The sequence below is a fragment of the Pinus tabuliformis genome, chromosome 7 (assembly GCF_031772625.1).
Source record: "Pinus tabuliformis cultivar Carrire ecotype Pingquan chromosome 7, CPIR1, whole genome shotgun sequence".
NCBI lineage: Eukaryota > Viridiplantae > Streptophyta > Pinopsida > Pinales > Pinaceae > Pinus > Pinus tabuliformis.
The window spans coordinates 940,741,555-940,761,804 of NC_142293.1; the positions used below are offsets into that span (position 1 = coordinate 940,741,555).

The following is a 20,250-nucleotide window of genomic DNA, read 5'->3' on the forward strand; positions in this document are numbered from 1 at the left end:
ACAGGTTTTCTAAATACGTGTTTCCGAATATATAGGTATAACTGTCGTGTATTTTTCTCTGTCGGGTGAGCCGGTTAGGCACCCAATTGTACTCAAGGAAATATTGCATAATAACAAACCCTCAGAATCGCTGCACCAATTTTCCCGCATTGGGTTTTTCCAGGGACATTAGTCCAAAAATAATAGTGTCACTTGTGTGTTTGCATTTTTCAGCGGATGATCTGTAGATGTTGTGACTGTATTGTGTTTATTTCGGTATTTAAATGTTTTAAATAACTTGTTCAAAATTTACAAGTAGAATAAATAGTCCAGCAGAATGCAGATTAATTTTCTAACAGATATAGTTAGAAAATTCAACACGCAGCACCTCCTCCAAGTGTTGGAAACACTCCTCCCAACTCTTGCTGTATATCAAGATGTCGTCGAAGAAAACCATTACAAACATCCTCAACTACCTCTGGAACACATGGTTCATACACGACTAAAAGGTAGTCGGGGCGTTGGTCAACCCAAATGGCATTACCAAGAACTCAAAGTGCCCATAATGGCACCGAAAAGCTATCTTGGGGATGTCCTAATTCCTCACCCTGATCTGGTGGTACCCCGAACTTAGATCTATCTTAGAGAAGTACTTGGCTCTTCTAAGCTCATCCATCAACTCATCGATGCGGGGAATGGGGTACTGGTTCCTCAGTGTCTTCCTGTTGAGGGCCCGGTAGTCAATGCACATGCACAAGGTTCCATCCTTCTTCTTCACCAGCGCCACTAAAGAAGCAAAGGGACTAGAGCTTGTCCTGATGTGTCCCAAAGCCAACAGTACCCAAATGGCCCGCTCAATCTCGTTCTTATAGGCCTTAGGATGCCTATAAGGGATGGTGATCACCGCTTGCACACCTGACTCCAGCTCGATGGTTTGCTCGAATCCCTATCTAGGAGTTGTCCTGGTGGGATATCTCCAAAGACCACTAAGTACTTGTCCGACAAAGCCTGTATGTCTGGAGGTGGTGGTTGGGCCTGCCCCTCAACCTCTAAAACCCTCAACTCTACTGCCCATGCTATGTCTCCATGTCGCAGATCTGCCTCCCTCCTATGCACTGAGACTGTCTGTGGTGGGTATGAATGCATGCCTCTAAGGACCATCGATTTGCCATCTGGGCCGGTGAACTCCATCCCCAATTTATTCCAATCAGGGGTGTCATGTCCCCATTTTTATTCTTCTTCATAGTACAACCAGGATGGATTTCCAGGGCAGGGGATGGCCAGGTCATTGGAGCAGTTTATGTCATCAGGGGTCCTGATGGAGTTTTGAGGAGTTTCTATGAGGTTCGATGGCATTCGCTTGGTATATTCCATCATCTGCATAATTTGCCTTTCATTCCGGTGCATTCCGACAACCTTCAGATTACTGAGTTATTAGTGGGCTTAACTCAATTAATTACGCTTAAGGTGGCATTCCGAGAGGAATGCATGGTAGAACACATTAGCGTAATAGCTCGTTGGAACCAGAACGAGAAGATCTATAGGATGGGATGGTTAGATATGATTTTCAGTGACCTAAGGAGACATGGTGGCCAATTGAACATTTTCCCACATTAAAAAGAATATTTTAATTGAAATAAAAGAGGGAAAGGTGCTCCATGATTAAAATAATAATAAAATAGAAGGTTCTAGAGGAACCCATCAAATCTATAAAAGAGGAGGAGGAGATCATTGGAGGACATCTTGGTTTTGATATTGTTTCTTGTATGAGATGTTGAGAACCCGATTCTCTACTCGATTGTTACCCCCACGACAAAAACCCTTGGGTGATATAGAGAGATTGGGCGAGCACCCATCTCCCCTACATGGATTCATTCAGAATCCACAGGTGTAGTGATTGTTTTTCTGTTTCAATTGGAGACCGAGGGTCATTCCCAGCTATTGTATTGGCATCTCTCGATATATAATAAAGTTGGATTTTGGTCGCTGCATTTCTCATTGTTCCTCGTGTTGTGATTTTTAATGAGATTTTATGCAATTTATAGATTTATGGTTTGGGTTTTATATGACAATCTTCTGGTAAATGCATGATAGTTTTATATGAAGTGCTTGTTCCAAAAATTTCTGATTTGGGACATTACAGTGGTATCAAAGCCTTGGTCTTGGCTCAACCTATTGTTTTTTAGTTTTCCGTTGCAGCTATTATGGTTCGAAGGTTTCATGATTATTCACAGTAATTTCACTAAGTGTCAAATTCTTCTATTTTTGGGAGAATCTCTGAAGCGAGGGTTTATTACAAGAGGTCGATTATATTGCTATTTTTGGGCAACTCTAGCTGTGGAGGAGTATTATTTTCTGTAAGGAGATAAAGATTGCCACAAGCCAGGTTTAGCGTTCAATCCATCATCTACATGCAGCATTATATTTAGATTTGGAAGGCTAAATTTATCTATTTAGCAACATGAGTTTATTCGCGTGAGAATTTGTTGTCAGTGGTTCGATTGCTCTATCAATCTCTATTATATACTGCTAAGGCCGATTTCAGGGTTAAATATATTCAGAAGGTCCCAGTCAAATGGAAACCAACATAATTACAGAGCCACGATTTCTCCCTGGTCAGACTGACGCATGTTGTGGGACTATTATTTCGACCGCATTAGCAGTGATTGACTCGATCGAAACCCGTGATTCTTTGTTTTGAGGAAGTAGTGGATTTTTTTTTAAAGTTCATTCTCAAGCGAGATAGACATATGGCCATTGTTTTTTTTGTGGCGTATTATTTTAAGGGGGAGCCAAATTCATTAGGTTGTTGTGATGAATATACTTGCAATGTGCTCAAATTGGCTGTAAGGAGAATGGTAGACCAAGCCATTGGCATAGCTATAAGAGGAATGAGAATGCCATGATTCACACCATGCTGCTCACATCCCCATTGAAGTAATCAGTTGAACGTAGGACCATCCAACAGGAAGATATACATTGTGGTCGCTGGTACTAGTTGAGAGCTAGAGCACCATTGCTAACTGTGTAGAAAGGAGCTGTAAAAAGACAGTGAGGAAATTTGTGGCACATTATTGTGAGTCAAAGACGAATTCTAACATTGGTTGTTCTAAGTCAATGGGTCAAGTTCATTACGTGGAAATTCGAAAGGAGCCATCGAGGAATTTGACAGGTGTTGAAAATAATTGTTGATGAGCCGCCATCAAAAGTCTTCGCTGGTGAGACCGAATGGGAAACAACCGCAATTGGAGCCGCAATTTTTAGCAGAGAGTACACTCCTGTGGGAATTCAAATTGATCGATTCTTGACTAAGCAAGGGTCCGAGAGTGTGTGTACATCTCCTGCATAATGCCTATGACAAATATTCCATGTCCAAGAATGGTGCGATTTGGGAGAAGCACGTGATCTGAGACAGAGTTTGTTGACAATGTGACAAGATACTGGATCGTGACGGAAGTGTGACAAATAATGCGACTGCATAATTGATATGGATTGTCAACACAAGGATTAAAGCTTGCAAATCCATGGACAAAGTCATGGCTTCTGCATCTATTAACTGAGCTACAGGGGTCGATTCCTCACTTTATCAGGCGCTAAGTACACTAATTTTTGTGACCCGATACACCTTGAGAACTAGGAACAACATTCAGGAACAACATTGTTGTATTAATCAGTTGACAGGCAACCGAGATACCTGTGCATAGGCGCTGAGTTAAGTTTAAAATTATTCAGCAATGATTTTTTATTTATTTAGCCATCAGCCCAAAGCACGACTTGGCTTTGCGTCTCAGTTTTGGCCAGCTAGGGCGTCGATCGTGTGTATAATGTATATACACAGTAGAATGTTATTGGACCTGAAGCAAACAGGATCGACTCAGAGATTAGAAGAACATGGAAGTTGGTGTTGTAAGCTATTCCAAGCGGTTTGTGACAGGCTCCAATGCATTGGAATCATTACCCTGTAGCAAGCTATAGTGCATCAAAATCCACTAGCGCACAGATTAATCGCAACGGATGTGAAATTGAATGTGATGGTCCCCTGAAGATCGCATCAGCTAACATAAGTGAAATAAAATTTGGAGCATTGCCCTTAGAAGTTGACCAATTACGCATGATCAGAGGTCAAGTACGATTGGCACTGCATTACTAGACAGAACCATCTGTTGCAAAAAACTCTTCAACTACCAATTTTTAATTGCTCTCATCTGCTCATTATTTGTTCATATTTCAAATTGAGTAAAATATAGTTTATGTTGGTGTTATTTCCATATTGTCAAACATCAGCAATATGCCAATTTTTTAGTCTGATATGAATTAGTGCGAGTTATTTTCAAAGTCTGTTGGGTAATGTTGTGCACTTAAAAAATTGATATGGAAACAAGTTTTCCCCAAAACAACCTCGAACACACTCAGAAGACTCAGTGAATTCCTAAGTTGTTCTACAAGGGAATCTTATAGTGGCTTTCTAAGATGGACTTTGAAAGGTCCCTAGAAACCATCAAGGGCATCCTCAAGAAGCTTGGTCAACAACAATTCAAACCTTCTAGTAGTAGTACCGCTTCAGAGCAGCCAAAGGCAAAACAAAACAATAGACCTTTCTCGAGAGGGGTGTATGCCATTCTTCAAAGGGAACAGCCAAAGGATGTGCAAGGAATAGGACACAAAATCTTTGCACTTGGGACAGGATTGAAACACATGAGGATCACGGTGAAAATCCTTTTCAAACTAGATGAACTGGATGCACTACTTTCTGAAGTAAACCAATCAGAGGGGAACAAGTTGATGTGGGCTTTGAAACCCACCATGATAGCTTTAATGCAACACAAGTTCTTGGAGGAACTGTGTGAAGGGGATAGACTCCCAGTTGCATCTTGTCTCAGTCACATCATGACACTAACTGCCCCTAGAGCTCCTTACAATGATGATGTCATGAGGAGAGTTTTCAAGCTGATAGTGGATACGTTTCAAGACTTAGACAACAATGCGAGTCCTACATTTGGGAAGAAGCCTAAGATTTTAGAATGTTGATTTGGGGTAGCATTGGATGTGCTCTAGCCACGGAATTTGGTGGAGAGGTTGGGGCACATGAGATCTCCAATACCCAGAAAGGGTTTGGGTAGATTCTAAACAGATCAGGGGATATTAAAATAATTAATATTTTTAATGGAGTCCCTAAGTCTAAACTTAGGGAAAATAAAGTATTAATGTGTATTAATATGAATCTGTGTTAGAATGGTCCAAAAGACATGGATCAAGCCAGATCTAATCTTAGCTGTTGATTAGGGACTTAATCTCGGCCGTTGAGATGTCAACAGGAAAAGTATAAGAGGAGGCTTGAGGGTCACTTAGAGAACACACCAGATGATCAGTCATTCTATTCTCTAGAGCGGGGTTTGCTAAGAGAGATAGAATCAGTGATCGGGAGAGCAGCTGAGGGGCATTGAGTACAGAGAAACAAAGAAGGCAGAGATTGTGCCAGGAGAGCAGTGCAACAACCAAGGAGAGTGAGGCACAGCCAGCAAGGGCTCACACAGGGCCATGCAGAGGGCGCAAATTGTTGCACAGAGCACTAGAGAGGCCAGCGTGTTTGACGTAGAGGCCCAAAAAGCTAACTCAAGGCCAGCATGAGACAAAGGGGTTGACGCAGTCTAGATTGGACAGACGCTGGGGTTGCAGAGCAGTGTGCTGAGGCACTGCCGGAAGGATTTTCCGGGGTTTCAGCCAGGAAATTTCTCTCAAACTGTGAGGTATAGTTGCTAAGGAAATTCTCTATTGGGTAGGCCAGTTTTGACACCCAGATTGTACTCTGATATTGCTTAATAAGAAAACCCTTAGATAGCTACATTGGTTTTCCCGCATTGGGTTTTTCCGGGGACATTGGTCCAAAAATAATGGTGTCATGTGGTGTGTTTGTTCTTGTTTCTTTTAGTTGTTGATTTGTAATATGTTGAGCACGCATTGGTGTTTATTTTCAGTATTTACTTTGTAAATAACTTGTTCAAGAAAAATAACAAGTAGGTAGCAATAAATCAAAAAAAGTGCAGGAAGGGTTTCTAAACTAAGTAAACTTAGAAACTTCAACATGGTATCAAAGCATGATTTCAGATCACAGGAGGACTAAGAGACATCAGCCAAGTGGAGCAATAGCAGCAAAAAACAGTTGCCTTGAGGTGATAGAAGTTGTTTCTAGCAATGCAGAAGCCAAGAAGTGTGACATAGAGCCAGCCAAAGCCACGCAGAAGAAGCCGATAACTGCGCAGAGCCTTAGAGAGGCCAGCGTTGCTGACGCAGAGGGCTAGAGGGCTGACGTAGGGCATCCTAGGGCTGACGCAGACCCATCCAGGGTGACGCAGAGCCAGCGCGGGGCAGAGAAGGGCTGACGCAGTTCACAGAGAGGCAGTTGCTGGGGTCTAGAAGGCTGTAGGAATATTACAAAGTGGAGCTGGTGAGGTGTTGTAGTCAGAACAATACCTAATAGAGCAAGGCCAGAGGAGTTGTTACTGAGGGTTTCTAGTCGAGGAACCCAGATCAGCAGTGCAGTTGCACAAGACGATCAGAGTAGGGGGCATCTCAACAAGCGACAAAAGGATTTACAGGAGGGAAATCAAGACTCAGAGGGAGTCCAGAAGAGAACTTCCAGACGAGAAGTAGAGACTTAGAGGAGTCGAACAAAGAACTTCCAGGAGGGAACTAGAGGAGCGTCATGGCACTACACGGGGTAAGAGACCAGGATAGACTGGACAGAGCATCGAACTTCGTAGTTTGGAATGCCAGAATATTATCAGTGCTTGACAGGAATCATGTCAAGAACTTCGCCTTAAAAGTAGTAGTTGTCCTAGTCGACCCCAATGATAATGATAGGTACGAAGAGGCAATAGAGAGGGCCAAGTGGATTATCCTTGATGGGGTCAAGGATCATGTGGTACCACATATAGCCGAGAAGGAAACATTCGCTGAGATGTGGGAGGCTCTCAAGAACCTGTACCAGCATACTTCTGTGCAGAGAAGAATGCTGCTCGAGAACCAGATGAGGTCATATCAGATGAAGAAGGGTCAATCGATTGACACCTTCCTCGAAGGACTGAATGAGATCTGAGACCAGTTAACTGCTATAGGAGCGACACTGGATCAAGAGCTTATGGTGAGGATAGCCCTAAATGCTGTCTCAGAAGATTGGGAAGTGTTTGTCCAGAGTATCCTGGGTAGAGGGACTCTCCTACCTTGGGACGAGATGTGGGCAGCTCTTCGCCAGGAAGAGATCAGACGGTAGTCAAAGACAGGTAGCAACAGCAAAGGGATCAAGGTCAAGGAGGAGGAGGAGGAGGATGTGGCCCTAGCATCTGAGGGAAAGCAGGAGAAGCGGAAGAAGAAGGATCTCTCCAAGATCAAGTGCTTCCACTGTGGGGAGATGGGTCATTATGCGACCTAGTGCCGAAGGAAGAAGAGTAAGGGAGAATCTTCCGAGATTAAGGTAGTGCCAACACGGGCAGAGAAGGAAGTTTTGACAGATGATGATTGTGCCATGAGTGCACACGCACCACTTGAGTGGAAGTGGGAGACATCGAGCTGTAGTCAGGTAGACTATAGGCGATGAGGGGCAGGATCCTTGAGGTACCCAACCTCTTGGATTAGTCCTTGCTACGAGAGCCCCGACGAGGAGTAGTAGGACTGGCTAAGTGGGTAGAAACGGATGCAATGGAGTGGCAGAGAGATCTACAATGCAGGAGTCCCGAGATAGCGCGAGGCTAGCAAGCTACAACAATGTGAGAGGCACAGGAGTGTTGCACCAATGCAGGATGGCACAGAGAGGTGTGCAACGATGCGAGATGCAGGGATTTGTTACAGGAGTGCAGAGGTCAAAGAGGGAGCACTTGTCAGCAGAAGAGGGAGCTTCAACATCAATGGGTGTCTCTAGCCCAACAGGGAGGTTAGATTGGGAGATTAGTTACTTACTTCTCAGTAACTGAGTTGCAGTGCAACAGTGGATAGCACTATGCAACATGATGAGAGGAGGTGCAATGCTGGGAGAAAGGACCACCAGCAGCACGAATGTAGAGTGAGCTGTCGTACAGATACAGCAATGGCAATGGCAGAACCATGGGCAGTAGTACAGGAGGCAGCACTACAGAGGATGTTGGGCAGGAAGACCTAGCATCAGCACAGGTACCGATGTCAGATGATCAGAGTAATACTTAGTGAGTATTGCTTTAACACAGTCCTTGCTAAGAGGAAGTGTTGATTTGGTGTAGCATCGGATGTGCTCTAGCCACAAAATTTGGTGGAGAGGTTGGGGCACATGAGATCTCCAATACCCAGAAAGGGTTTGGGAAGATTCTAAACAGATAAGGAGATATTAAAATAATTAATATTTTTAATGGAGTCCCTAAGTCTAAACTTAGGGAAAATAAAATATGAATGTGTATTAATATGAATTTGTGTTAGAGTGGTCCAAAAGACATGGATCAAGCCAGATCTAATCTTAGTTGTTGATTAGGGACTTAATCTCCGCCATTGAATCATCAACAGGAAAAGTATAAGAGGAGGCTTGAGAGTCACTTGGAGATCACACCAGATGATCAGTCATTCTATTCTCTAGAGCGGGGATTGCTAAGAGAGATAGAATCAATGATCGAGAGAGCAACTGAGGGGCATTGAGTACAGAGAAATAGAGAAGGTAGAGATTGTGCCGGGAGAGCAGCGCAACAACCAAGGAGGGTGACGCAGAGCCAGCAAGGGCTCACGCAGGGCCACATAAAGGCAACCAAGTGTTGTGCATAGCACTAAAGGGGCCAGCGTAGCGTAGCTGACGCAGGGCCAGCGTGAGACAAAGACGGGTTGGCGCAGTCCAAATGGGGCAGACGCTGGGGTTGCAGGAGCAGTTTTGTGCTGAGGAGCTGCGGGAAAGATTTTCCGGGGTTTCAGCCAGGAGATTTCTCTCAAACTATGAGGTATAGCTGCTAAGGAAATTCTTTGTTGGGTAGGCCAGTTTCGACACCCAGATTGTACTCTAATATTGCTTAATAAGAAAACCCTTAGATAACTGCACCGGTTTTCCCGCATTGGGTTTTTCCGGGGACATTGGTCCAAAAATAATGGTGTCATGTCGTGTGTTTGTTCTTGTTTCTTTTAGTTGTTGATCTGTAATATGTTGAGCATGCACTGGTGTTTATTTTCAGTATTTACTTTGTAAATAACCTTTTAAAGGAAAATAACAAGTAGGTAGGAATAAATTAGGAAAAGTGCATGAAGGGTTTCTAAACTAAGTAAACTTAGAAACTTCAACATGACTACAAACAGAACACCCGAGAACCTATGCTTCACTTCAAAAGCATCGAGCATAGTTGTGAGTGGATGACCAACCATTCCTCCTCCAACTATGGTGTAATCATATGTTCTTGAAGCCATTGTCTCCCCATCTACAGTGATGAATCAAAACAAAACACCCGAGGTTGTTGTGGTTACCTGAGAAGAGGATAAGAGGTGATTGCTTATTATCATCATTAGCATTAACAAAAGCATAAACTATGCACAAATATTTGCATCGAGCATAGTTGTGAGTGGACAACCGACCATTCCTCCTCCTACTACGGTGTAATCATATGTTCTTGAAGCTACTGCCTCCCCATCTACAATCATGAATACAAACAGAACACCCAAGGTTGTTGTGGTTTCCTGAGAAGAGGATAAGAGCTGATTGCTTATTATCATCATTAGCATTAACATAAGCATAAACTATGTGCAAATATTTGCAGCGATTATCATCATCGTCCCCTTCATAAGAAATTCAAATTTAATTGGTTCACTCTTTTTCCAAACAAAGCTCATGATAGTATTTACATACTACCATAGAAATATACACCCACAAATTGTCTAGTCTCTTGTACTAATATTTTATGACTAGAAGACTAGCTTCCTCTGATTCTTTATTTACGGAGGAGTGCTTAAAGAAGAAATCCTCACACCAGCCTCTTACCTCACAAGTCCTATAGGGTTTGATACTATATCAGAAAATAAGAGAAGAGAAATGCCACACCAAAATTGTGTTGATTGTTCTCTATATCAATGTAATTGAACATATATAAATATATGCATTAGAGAAATTTTGAGGTCTAAAATGGGCCTCCTAAGGAATATAATAAAATATTGGTGGAAATAATAAAATAAGATTAGATTACCTCATCAAGTTTTGGAGGGGAAAAAGAAAAAAAGTACTTTTTCAACTCGTATTTTGAACTTATCTCCCTACGATTTTACTCAAATTTTGAGTGAAAGCACTCGTTGGATGCAGAATTTAATTTTGCATTCAAGGAGCACCCATGTTGCATATTTTTTATGTTCATAGATATATTAGTGATGGTCATAAATATATCTGAGAGGAGATATATCACTACCAACTTATGAAATTATGAGATATAGATGTCTAAAGTACCTATTTGCTGCACCCTAAAATGTGATTCAAGATCTTTCATGTCAAGGCGCTTGATCAACACTCTCCATAAATTCCAATTAGGAAGTGATACTATAGTGACCCAAAGTGCTCAATCCATGGTACCACAATCTATGTGCCTCACCTCCAAATGTAAGGTGGTGTATTGTACAACCTTTGATTTTTCCATTGGATTAAGTTGGAAATAGGTATCCAACTTCTTAACCCATTCAAAGGTTGTGCAACTAGATGTGTCATCAAAGGAAGGAATAATTATTTTCCTAACCTTTTTAGGAATCTCATAATTATGTCCCTCAATTGTGATCCCTAGACTTGTTCTAATACTTGATAGTAGTGAAGAGACATCTCTGCATGGAACTCTTCCCCCAATGCCTAATATTCCCTTACATAGTCAGAAAAAATCTCATTTTTCTTTTGTTGACCTTGTTTATCTGCTTGTTTCTCCAAAAATTTCGATAGAAGAGGTCTTGGTGTGAATTGGCTTGGTGGTGGAGTGATAGGTTTCAAATTGTTGCTAGTTTTTTAATGATGTCCTTCCTGACGGCTTGACCCTTTTGGTTGCCTTTTCGAGCCTCTTGCACCACTACCGTTGGAGTTGGGTTGGTTCCCCTAGATGCTCGTTATTCTCTGAGTGAGAACCTGCACTAAATCTCGTTTCCGTTTTCCCATTGTTTGTGCCTACTCTTGTTGTCCCCTAGGTAAATCGCTCAAGGCATGCGTGATGCTTTCCCACGGTTGATCTTCTCGATCATCCATTCATACTTCTTCCTTCTATGATTCTAGACCGGGAAATTCCATTCCTTTCTTCTTTCTCCTGTATGTCACGATCTTCTTGTCTTTTGTTTTCATAAATTGATATAAACCCTTAGGTTGGAAAGAGCAACGACTATGATACCACTGAAATAGCCTTTTTAATTAATTTATAATTTTCCAACTAAAAGTTCCTTCAAAAATTTCCTAGAAATAATTTACCGTTTTTTTTTATAAATTTCAACAATAAATTGGGAACAAAGAATTCATAATTTTTATAGGAAATGCCAAATCCAAAAACCTAGCCAATTTTATTAAAAACATTGAGGAATACTTACATTAAATTATTTTGGCAAACCCTGGTAGATTGGCCACTAGAAAATAACTCAACCCACTCTTGGAGGATTTTCTGGGTTGAACCCTGGTTGCAATCACACTGATAACTCATTTGGCTCCAACTTGGGTTTTGTAGATCAATGCTTGAATGTCGGGTGCAATCTTTGGCCTCCACGATTTATGGCTCCTCTTGTTGATTATAAACCAATAAATGCAATTTGGTCTCCTTATTTCAACGACCTCAAACCCGAAACAATTCAGCCCTCTTTTACTTTGCCTCCCTGTGATTGTCTAGCAAGTAGGGGGGTTCGAGTTATGGTTTGGAATTCGACCCTCCCATTGATGCAAATCAGCACTCCAAATGCCACTACAATTCGACCTCTATCCAAGGTAATTTGTCCCTCTTTAAGTGGTAATTTGGCCCTCCAAATGATACTAAATTTTGGCTCCCCTTCAAACGCATTTGACCCACCTCAATGATGCGATTTGTCTTGTAGAATTTGACCCCTTCCTGGTGATGCGAGTTGTTGCAAATTTGTCTCTTCGAACTCTTGGAAATTGTTTCTATTTGATCTTCCCTTCTCCATTAAATGCCAATGGAAAACTTGAATTGATTCTCCCTTCAGAGTAGCTAGGGTGTCGATGTTTCACCACCGTAACTAATTACCACTAGCTAGGGTGGATAGTTCCACCATTGAAACTGGGCTCTACACAAGAATTTCCCATCACACAATAAGCTACTTGAGCTATTTGAGCTCCCTCTTTTTTTCATATATAATCATTTCCTCCTCTCTTAATACCATGGGTGGTTGGAAATATCATGAGTCACTTTATTTTTACCATCCTATTTAATTATTTAATGTTATTAAAATGTTTCTTTCTAGTTATAATGTCATCAAGCAATTAAACTAGCTTATCCCTTTTTCTTCGGCTATAACCTATGGGATTCAGAATAGGCTACTAAACCATTCCTTCTACTATTATGGTTTGAAAATGGACATTACACTATTCTCCTACATGTTTACATCCTTCCCAACAATTTTGCAATATTTGAACTATGTTTGATCTCAAATAGAATTTTTGATCTCCCAACAATTTTGCATTATTTGAACCATGTTCGATCTCAAATAGAATTTTTGATCTCCTACAAAATTATAGAGAATAATTTTTGGAAACGAATAAAAACATGAAATAATCCAATATGACTTAACATAGGATCAAATATGACTTTTTAACTTTCTATATATTTGGGAAAATGGAATAAATAGAGTGTTGACCATATAAGTTTTTGTCATAATTTTATTGATAGTGTGAATAAGCATGAAAGGATAACTATATAATGGGTTGGTCAACATAAATTTTAAGAAGGAACTTGTCATACCTATCATTATTGGAATGTTAATTTTTTTTATTTTTTTTAATCTTAACCTGTTATTGTGTTCCTTGAGATCTTGCAGGCAGAAGAACACGAAAATATGTCGATAGAGGAAATAAAACTAAGGGAGCCCGTGTTTTATGCTATGGTTACAAATGTACTCAATCGGGCTGCAAGCGATTTTGGCCTACAATTTTAAATATTTTATTGTACTATTATTTTTTTAGTCATTTCAACAATTTTTTTATTATCATAGCAAACCTTGACTGATTTAATTTAGATTAGGAATGTGTTCTTTAATGTCAGTTTATAGGGTTGCATTAAATGTTTTAATATTTTCTTTTATCTCTTATTGCGTTGATATTGTGAATGCAGATCATATCATATATTTAGAAATACTATATTTTCCTCATTTTGTTAGCATGATTTAAAAAAAAAATGGTACGTAGCCATAAACGGGAGTTATTCTCGTTTCTTTATACATATTTGGAATGATTTTATTGAAGTTGGAGGTGTAATTAAGAGGCATTTATGAGATAACAATCTTTATTAGTTGTCTTTAAGCCATCGTGGATAGATTTAGTTTATTTGGTTTCCATTTTTCTTGCTTTTACATTATCACCATATAATGATAATCTTTTCTTATAAAAGTATGATGTGTTTGTTCATCTAAATATGATGATGCTAGTGGATTGTTTTGTAATTTTAAGGAGCTTTTTCATTGCATTCATATTGTGGCTATGCTAGTGGATTGTTTTGTAATTTTAAGGAGCTTTTTCATTGCATTCATATTGTGGCTATGTATTTATAGGAAATGTGTTTAGAGATAATGCTCATCATATTTTTTATCTCGGATAATACAACTTTTCAAACCAATTTAGGCTTGTTGCATTATTTTTCCTTTTTTCCTATTTAGGTTTAGATAATTATTTTGTTTTATGTTCATTGGTAGAGCTCTCATTAACCAAATATCTTTGTCTTGACTAAGGTATGTTCTCTCTTATGATTTTTTTCACTATCATAACTTACTTGGAACATTTTTTATCGCCTATTAAAAATGATTTTCCCTAGTTTATGGCCTTCCATAATTTGGTAGAGTTTGGAGATTGTGTTGGTATTAACACACATTAGAAAGAACTCTACAAATGGCCTCATAAGAATTAGCATGTTGAAGTGGACATAGACTTACGGTGAGAAGTCTGATAGGAAGATATTTCTAAAATGTTTGGAATATTCTTTGGATTGTGATTTTCTTATTAGGACGATATTGATATATTTGTTAAGGCTTAGTGTGGAATGTGACTTTCTTACTTAGCAAAAATCATTTGGTCTTTTATGCTGTGAAAGATCTTATTCATTCGGGCAAACAATTGGATAATGTAACATATGTCTTTTATTAATATGAAAGTTCACATTCTTTGTTGCATATCATATAAGGTGGATATGGATGTTTAGTGGAAGTCTCTAATTATCTTATGGGGTTGTACTATGTTGTCACTCATTAACAAGTTATTTAGTGGTTTTAGAATATGTTGGTTGTGAAGCCTCAATATGTTTTATAAATTTGTAGTTGATTTATTCTAGCTTGAGATGATGTTTGATTAGGTTTGGTTATTGTTAATAATTAATTACTATATTAAAATTAAATGTTTGTGTAACATTTCACATGCCATTGTTTGAATTACTAACCTTATCATATTACAAGCATTTTGTTATCTTATGTGAATTTTAATTGTTTTACTACTTAAATTAGATATCCATTTGTTCTCATGGTGGGTAGGACAATTTTAGAGAGATAATAGCTTTACCAAAGAGGAAGAAAATACAATCTATGTCATAAGGCTTCCTCCATTGAGACCAATGATAACATGCCCAATATTTACATATATAAAGCAAGCCCATTGGATGTTTTTTGTATCGCAATCAAGTATATTGTTCACAACAACAAAAGCAAACCTTTTATTTGTCTTTAGTTACCAAGCACGATGGTTCATAACATTAGTATAAAAGTTTTATGTTCTTTAACCATCGCTATAGTTGTGTTTGACTTGTGATTATACTAATTTGATTGAGATGTGTAGCCTCATCTTTTTGTATGCATTATTAAAGAAAATACCTAATAAACACAAACAAAAATAATAAAGAACATTCCACTACCAAACTCAAAATGCAATTGAGAAATATAATTGGAGCAAATTGAACTGCAACCCATTTAGGTTAGTTTCTTTCTCAATTGAAGAGATATGTTGCACACCTATCAACTTGCATAAATTTGTGGTGAGTGGAGGAGCCGAGTCTTGACATCATGGGATCAATTAAGTATAATCAACTTCATAATTCTCTTTGAGGAGACACACAAGTAGTTATCTCAAAGAAAAAGTTGTATTTACATCTCTTACCCATTGAGTCTAGTGGTTGGGGTGTAAGATGGATAAGAGTAACAATATGACGTGTTTTCATGGTCTTATTTATAAACTACCACTTATCTTCATCTAACTTACTCAACTAAACCCAACCCAACCAAAATGAAATTTAGGCCAATTTTGAAACTATAGAGCAACATGAGAGGTGTTCCTAGAAAACATGACATAATGGAACAATCCCCATAAGCATCTTATTCATAGCTCATATATTAGGCACATGCATTTGAGCTTGTAAATCAGGAAAAGGTTCAAAGCAGAATAGCATTTATTAATTTCTTACAAAAAATAAAGTCAGATTATTGAATAGTATAAAGGGATTATTGTTTGAGATAGGTGTTTGTGTGATGAGGGGAATAATTGCAACTTGTATGTTTGATTCAATTGGAGAAGGTGCACTTACCATTTCTTTTGTAAGCATCCATTAGAAACTTTACATAAGACATGCGTATTAAAGTGACCAAATGGAAAGCCAACATATAATACTTTTGTGAAAAATAATATAACAAAATATATTTCCTAAAATCAAAATGGTTAAAATGTAAAAGTAATCTTTGAATGGAGTGTTATCACAATTTTTGTCAATAATTTTTAAAGCGCCCACAATGGGAGTGTCAACGCCAATTTGTAATAAATAGGGTTAAAGTGTTGACAACCAGAGTAGCAACACATTTTTGTAAAAATGGTCAGTTTTACTCTATTTTTTCTTGTAAAAGGCAATAACTTCGGGCGCGAATTCTGAACAGTTGGAAACGAAATTTTAAAAACCTTGGTAACAACTTGGTTTAAAAAAAATCTTTCAGTTTTTACATAGGTGTAATTGTTTCAGAGATTCGAATGAATCTTTAAGACCTATTATATATATATATATATATATATATATATATATATATATAGCCATTGTTTTAAAAATTAGTTTCCAAACAATTGGGGATGAATGTTTGAAAACCCAGAGAGGTTTTTGTCGACAATGAGTCCATTAACAAAAATGTCTCTCAAAATTTGCACAACTATACGGTTTGAGAGATTCAAATTGACCTTTGAAGCTAATTTTTCAAGAATTCGCCAAAATTAGTTTTTCTATATTTAGAAAAAAACACCTTATCAACTTTGACTTGGATGCCACTTCATCAAATTTGACTTGGGGATCCTTAGCTTCAGCCATGACTCTAGCAACAACATGATCTTTAGATACAAAAGATCATTTCTTTTGTTTTACCAATAAAAAATGTAATTTATTCAGTTTTTAATTAGAGAATTGTTTGTCTAGTTTTATAATTTGTAATTAAATCTTTGCTAGAAACTTGCTTACTATGTGTGAGTATTCTATAAAGACAGAGGCTTTGTAATTGAAAATGGTTGGAATCTTTTGAAAGAAAGCCTTTTTATGTACTGTGTGTGTATGTAATCAGTTAATATTACAACAATCTATGTCAACAGTTTGTAGAAATTCTTGTGTTTGTAATTCCCTGTCTGTTTCTAAGTTTCATATCTTCTTCAATATTTGAATACCAGATTGTTGAATTGGAATTCAGATCTCTATGCTCCAAATTATTTTATTCAAATATTTATTACTTGTTTTTCACTTAAAGATCACACTAATTTCTTTAATATCTTTTGATTTCCTAAACATGTCAAAGGAGTTGTTACTACATTTCTTTTGTGATATTTTCTCACTGAAACTCTAGTTTATATAAAACTAATTGGAGACTCCATGCCCAATGGTGAAGTTTCCCTATAGACCAACTGTTACACAACATTTTGTCACTGTACCTGTACTCCCCGTTCCATGATCCTGGAGGACCTCTACAGTGAACCCTACATGCTTCCCTTTCATGAAGAAAATCCCATTGTGTCCCTCTTCATGAGCAAAACTATTCCCTTTTGCATCATTTCCCAAAGATCTTTTGTTTTTCCCAGTTTACAAGACCAACGCTAATGACCAGTGTCTTCGTGCCGATATGCAGGGATTAGCACTGTCCCCGATGCCGACCGGAGCAACTGAGCCTTGTTCTAGTCGTGTCGATTATATTTTGGATTTTTTTTAAATAAGGAGTCGAAGCTTCTAACTCTATAAGCTTTGTAACGGAAGTCTGGTAAATAGTTGAGCCGGATGGAGTCGAGGATGTCAGTTTGGGCTCCTTTCCCCTATAAGGATGGAACTACCTCAAGAGATAAGACCTTCTCCCATGAGAAGAGGAACCATCACCCATCCATTCATGCTATATAAACCTCCCTTTTTCCCAGGCACAAGCTACTGTTAATATTGGTGTGCTAGTACTAATTAAGTTTGGAGTAACATCAAGCTATTCATAGTTGTAGCTCTCTAGTTGTGTGTGATGGAGAATTGTGTGTTTGGTTTAGTGTGAAGGCTAAAGGGAAGAGCCTTAAAACTATCATTGTTGAGGCCATCATGGAATGCTAACGGAAGTGTGTGGGAACTTGGTTTTCAAAGGAGAACAACAACGTCCAGACAATTGTAATCTCTTCTTGATTTAATATATATGTAACTATCGATTGATTTCCTACATAATGTGTCATCCCACATGTTTATGGCTTAATGCTTCTTAACTTGTAAAGTAGGTTGAATTATAATTTGTCTATTATCACGGTTGTTGTTTGCTATTGTTTACTTGTTTCAGGTGTTCGAAGAAAGAAACGGGAGATAACTGGAGCAAGCAAGCAAGGCCATCACCAAATGGGATAAGCGTACTAAGAAGTAGACCCTCTTAATTAGTTCTAACCTAAGGAAATCTTCCATAGAATGTCTTGTTTGTGGTTAGACCCGCTATTGGGCTAGAGGAATTGTTTGTGTCTGCACTTACAATTTTACTTCACCACAAATTGGCAACTCCGCTGGGGATCCAAATCCTTCTGTTTGTTTGCTTGGAATTTCATGGTTTTGTGTGAACTTGTATAGTTTCGCCATTTCCCTTTAGTCTTGTTTGCTTTGCTTTATTTCGCTGACAGTCTCGCCGATCATCGCGATATGTTGAGAAACAGTCACGCTGACCCCTTTCTGGCGCTGCTTGTCAGTTAGGCAGTCACGCTGATGCCTGTAAGTGAATATTAGGGTTCAACCCAGATCTTGGCCAGTGTGTTTTTCTCTCATGATTTTTACCCTGTAAGTTGTTTAGATCGTCTTCTCCCTGACTAGAAAGCTACCTTTCATTTGGTTTATTTTCTTGTTGATTTGCCATCTTTTTGCTTGATTTCTTGGGTCATTGGATGGTTAGTGACACTAGGGCATTGAGGTTGTCATGCATTCCACTGATTGTGAACTCAGTTAGTCAAGTTGTTGGTTCATTTACTCCTTGTGTTTCATTCATGGTCCTTCTATGACTTTGACCTCCATTACACAAGTTTGAAGAGTTTCATTTGCTTGTCTAAACGTCTCTTTTCCGGCATATATCATATTGCTTGTCTTGTTTTTGGTAAAGTCATTGTGTCATCAGTTTGAAAGAGATTCTCTTTTCGTGTTTTTCATTTGCTTGAGAATCGATTGTCTCGAAACTTTTTCATTGAAGTGTTTTATGAGAAATTCATTTTGTCATTTCATGAAAAGTACAAAATTCTAATTTGTTGCATCAATATGTTACGATAGTTAGCATCATTGAAGAGTAGGATTGCATCGACATTTGAAAAGAAAAAGAATTCTCTTTGCTTTTGAAAGGGTTATCCAAGTGTACTTGTTAGGAAATTAGGAATTGGAATGTATTTTTCATTAGTTTATTTTCTCGAAAAGTGAAGTAGTGAAAAATCATTTTGCTTTTGGTTGCTTGGTTGTTTGCATATGATTGTGTTTTCTACCCTCTCTAGTGTAGATAATTCATCGAATTGAAAGGGTCTTGTTTCATTTAGCTGCATTTAGGGCTTTTTTGAAGTCGCGTTGCTAAGGCCTGAAAACCGAGACATAATTCAAGATAAAATTTAAAATGAACTCAATTAACCTAAGTCACATTTGAAACCTAGCAATCACATCTAGAAGGTATAAGCTAGAGACATGTTCCGGCGTCTTTATACCTAGCAATTGTTGTTAGCTTTGACACTAAACAACGCTAATACGAATTTGTGCTACCCGTACTGTCGAGTATATAAAGGGAGACCCCTTTAGGCTGCAATCCCTTATCCATAGGAAGTCGAGTCTGCCGCCTTGCAAATGTGATACACTGAACATGAAATTCGTGGAGATTACCTGTCTGTATTTCTCGGTTCGCCGGGAGGTATTTTACAGTTCACGATTGCTTGGTAATCCTTTTTACCTAGATCATTCGGAGTAGTCATTTGATATTTTTGATTCTTTAAACTTAAAAAATCATTTGAGTGCTTGTCTTTTCGAGCTCGCTTCTAATCGAAAGCAATAGAGTCATCTTTGCTTATTTCTCGACTCTTAAAACATGAAAGAGCACTAGTTTATTTATGCGTCTTAAAAAATTGATTTCCCACGATCTTATAACATCCTGTTAGTCTTTTCTAGACAAAATCGTGAGGGTTTCCTTAAAGTACATTTTAAAGCCTTGAAATTTGTCTCTCTTTTCTTGTTAACTAAAACAAGGTCATTGTGGTTGGACCATTTGGTTCACCTAGTTCTTCTTCCTCTCCTCCGTCTGAAAGATTGTCTGAGGAGTTTTTTCCTGAATTACCAGTCACTTGAGGACCAAGGTGTTGAACTCATAATCATTCTAAGCATTCAACCTTTGCCATCTCGTCCTCTGCCTACTTCAAATATTGGGTCACCTTTTGATATCGGCCCGGAATCTCTAGACAATCCCGTCCAGACTCCTGAGAGTTCGCCGACTACTAACGGTCAGCTTGGACTAGTTATGTATCCTCTGAATCCCTTGTTCGACCCTGTTGTGATATCACCGCAGTGTCCATACAGTTTGTACGATTAGCCAGGTGTTCCTTTGGAATTATCCCCTCATACATCTTCGCTTGTTCAT

At 38.6% G+C, this 20,250-nt stretch overlaps 1 protein-coding gene across 1 annotated transcript in view; it reads left to right on the plus strand.

Moving 5' to 3' along the window:
• LOC149250731 (NAD(P)-binding Rossmann-fold superfamily protein) overlaps positions 1–13,418 on the plus strand; it is a 326,674-nt gene extending 313,256 nt beyond the window's left edge. Inside the window, exon 10 of the mRNA XM_089453731.1 lies at positions 12,970–13,418. Coding sequence (XP_089309857.1) covers positions 12,970–13,086 — 117 coding nt within the window. The 3' untranslated portion in view covers positions 13,087–13,418. The remainder of the gene's footprint in view (positions 1–12,969) is intronic.
• Positions 13,419–20,250: the final 6,832 nt, after the last annotated feature.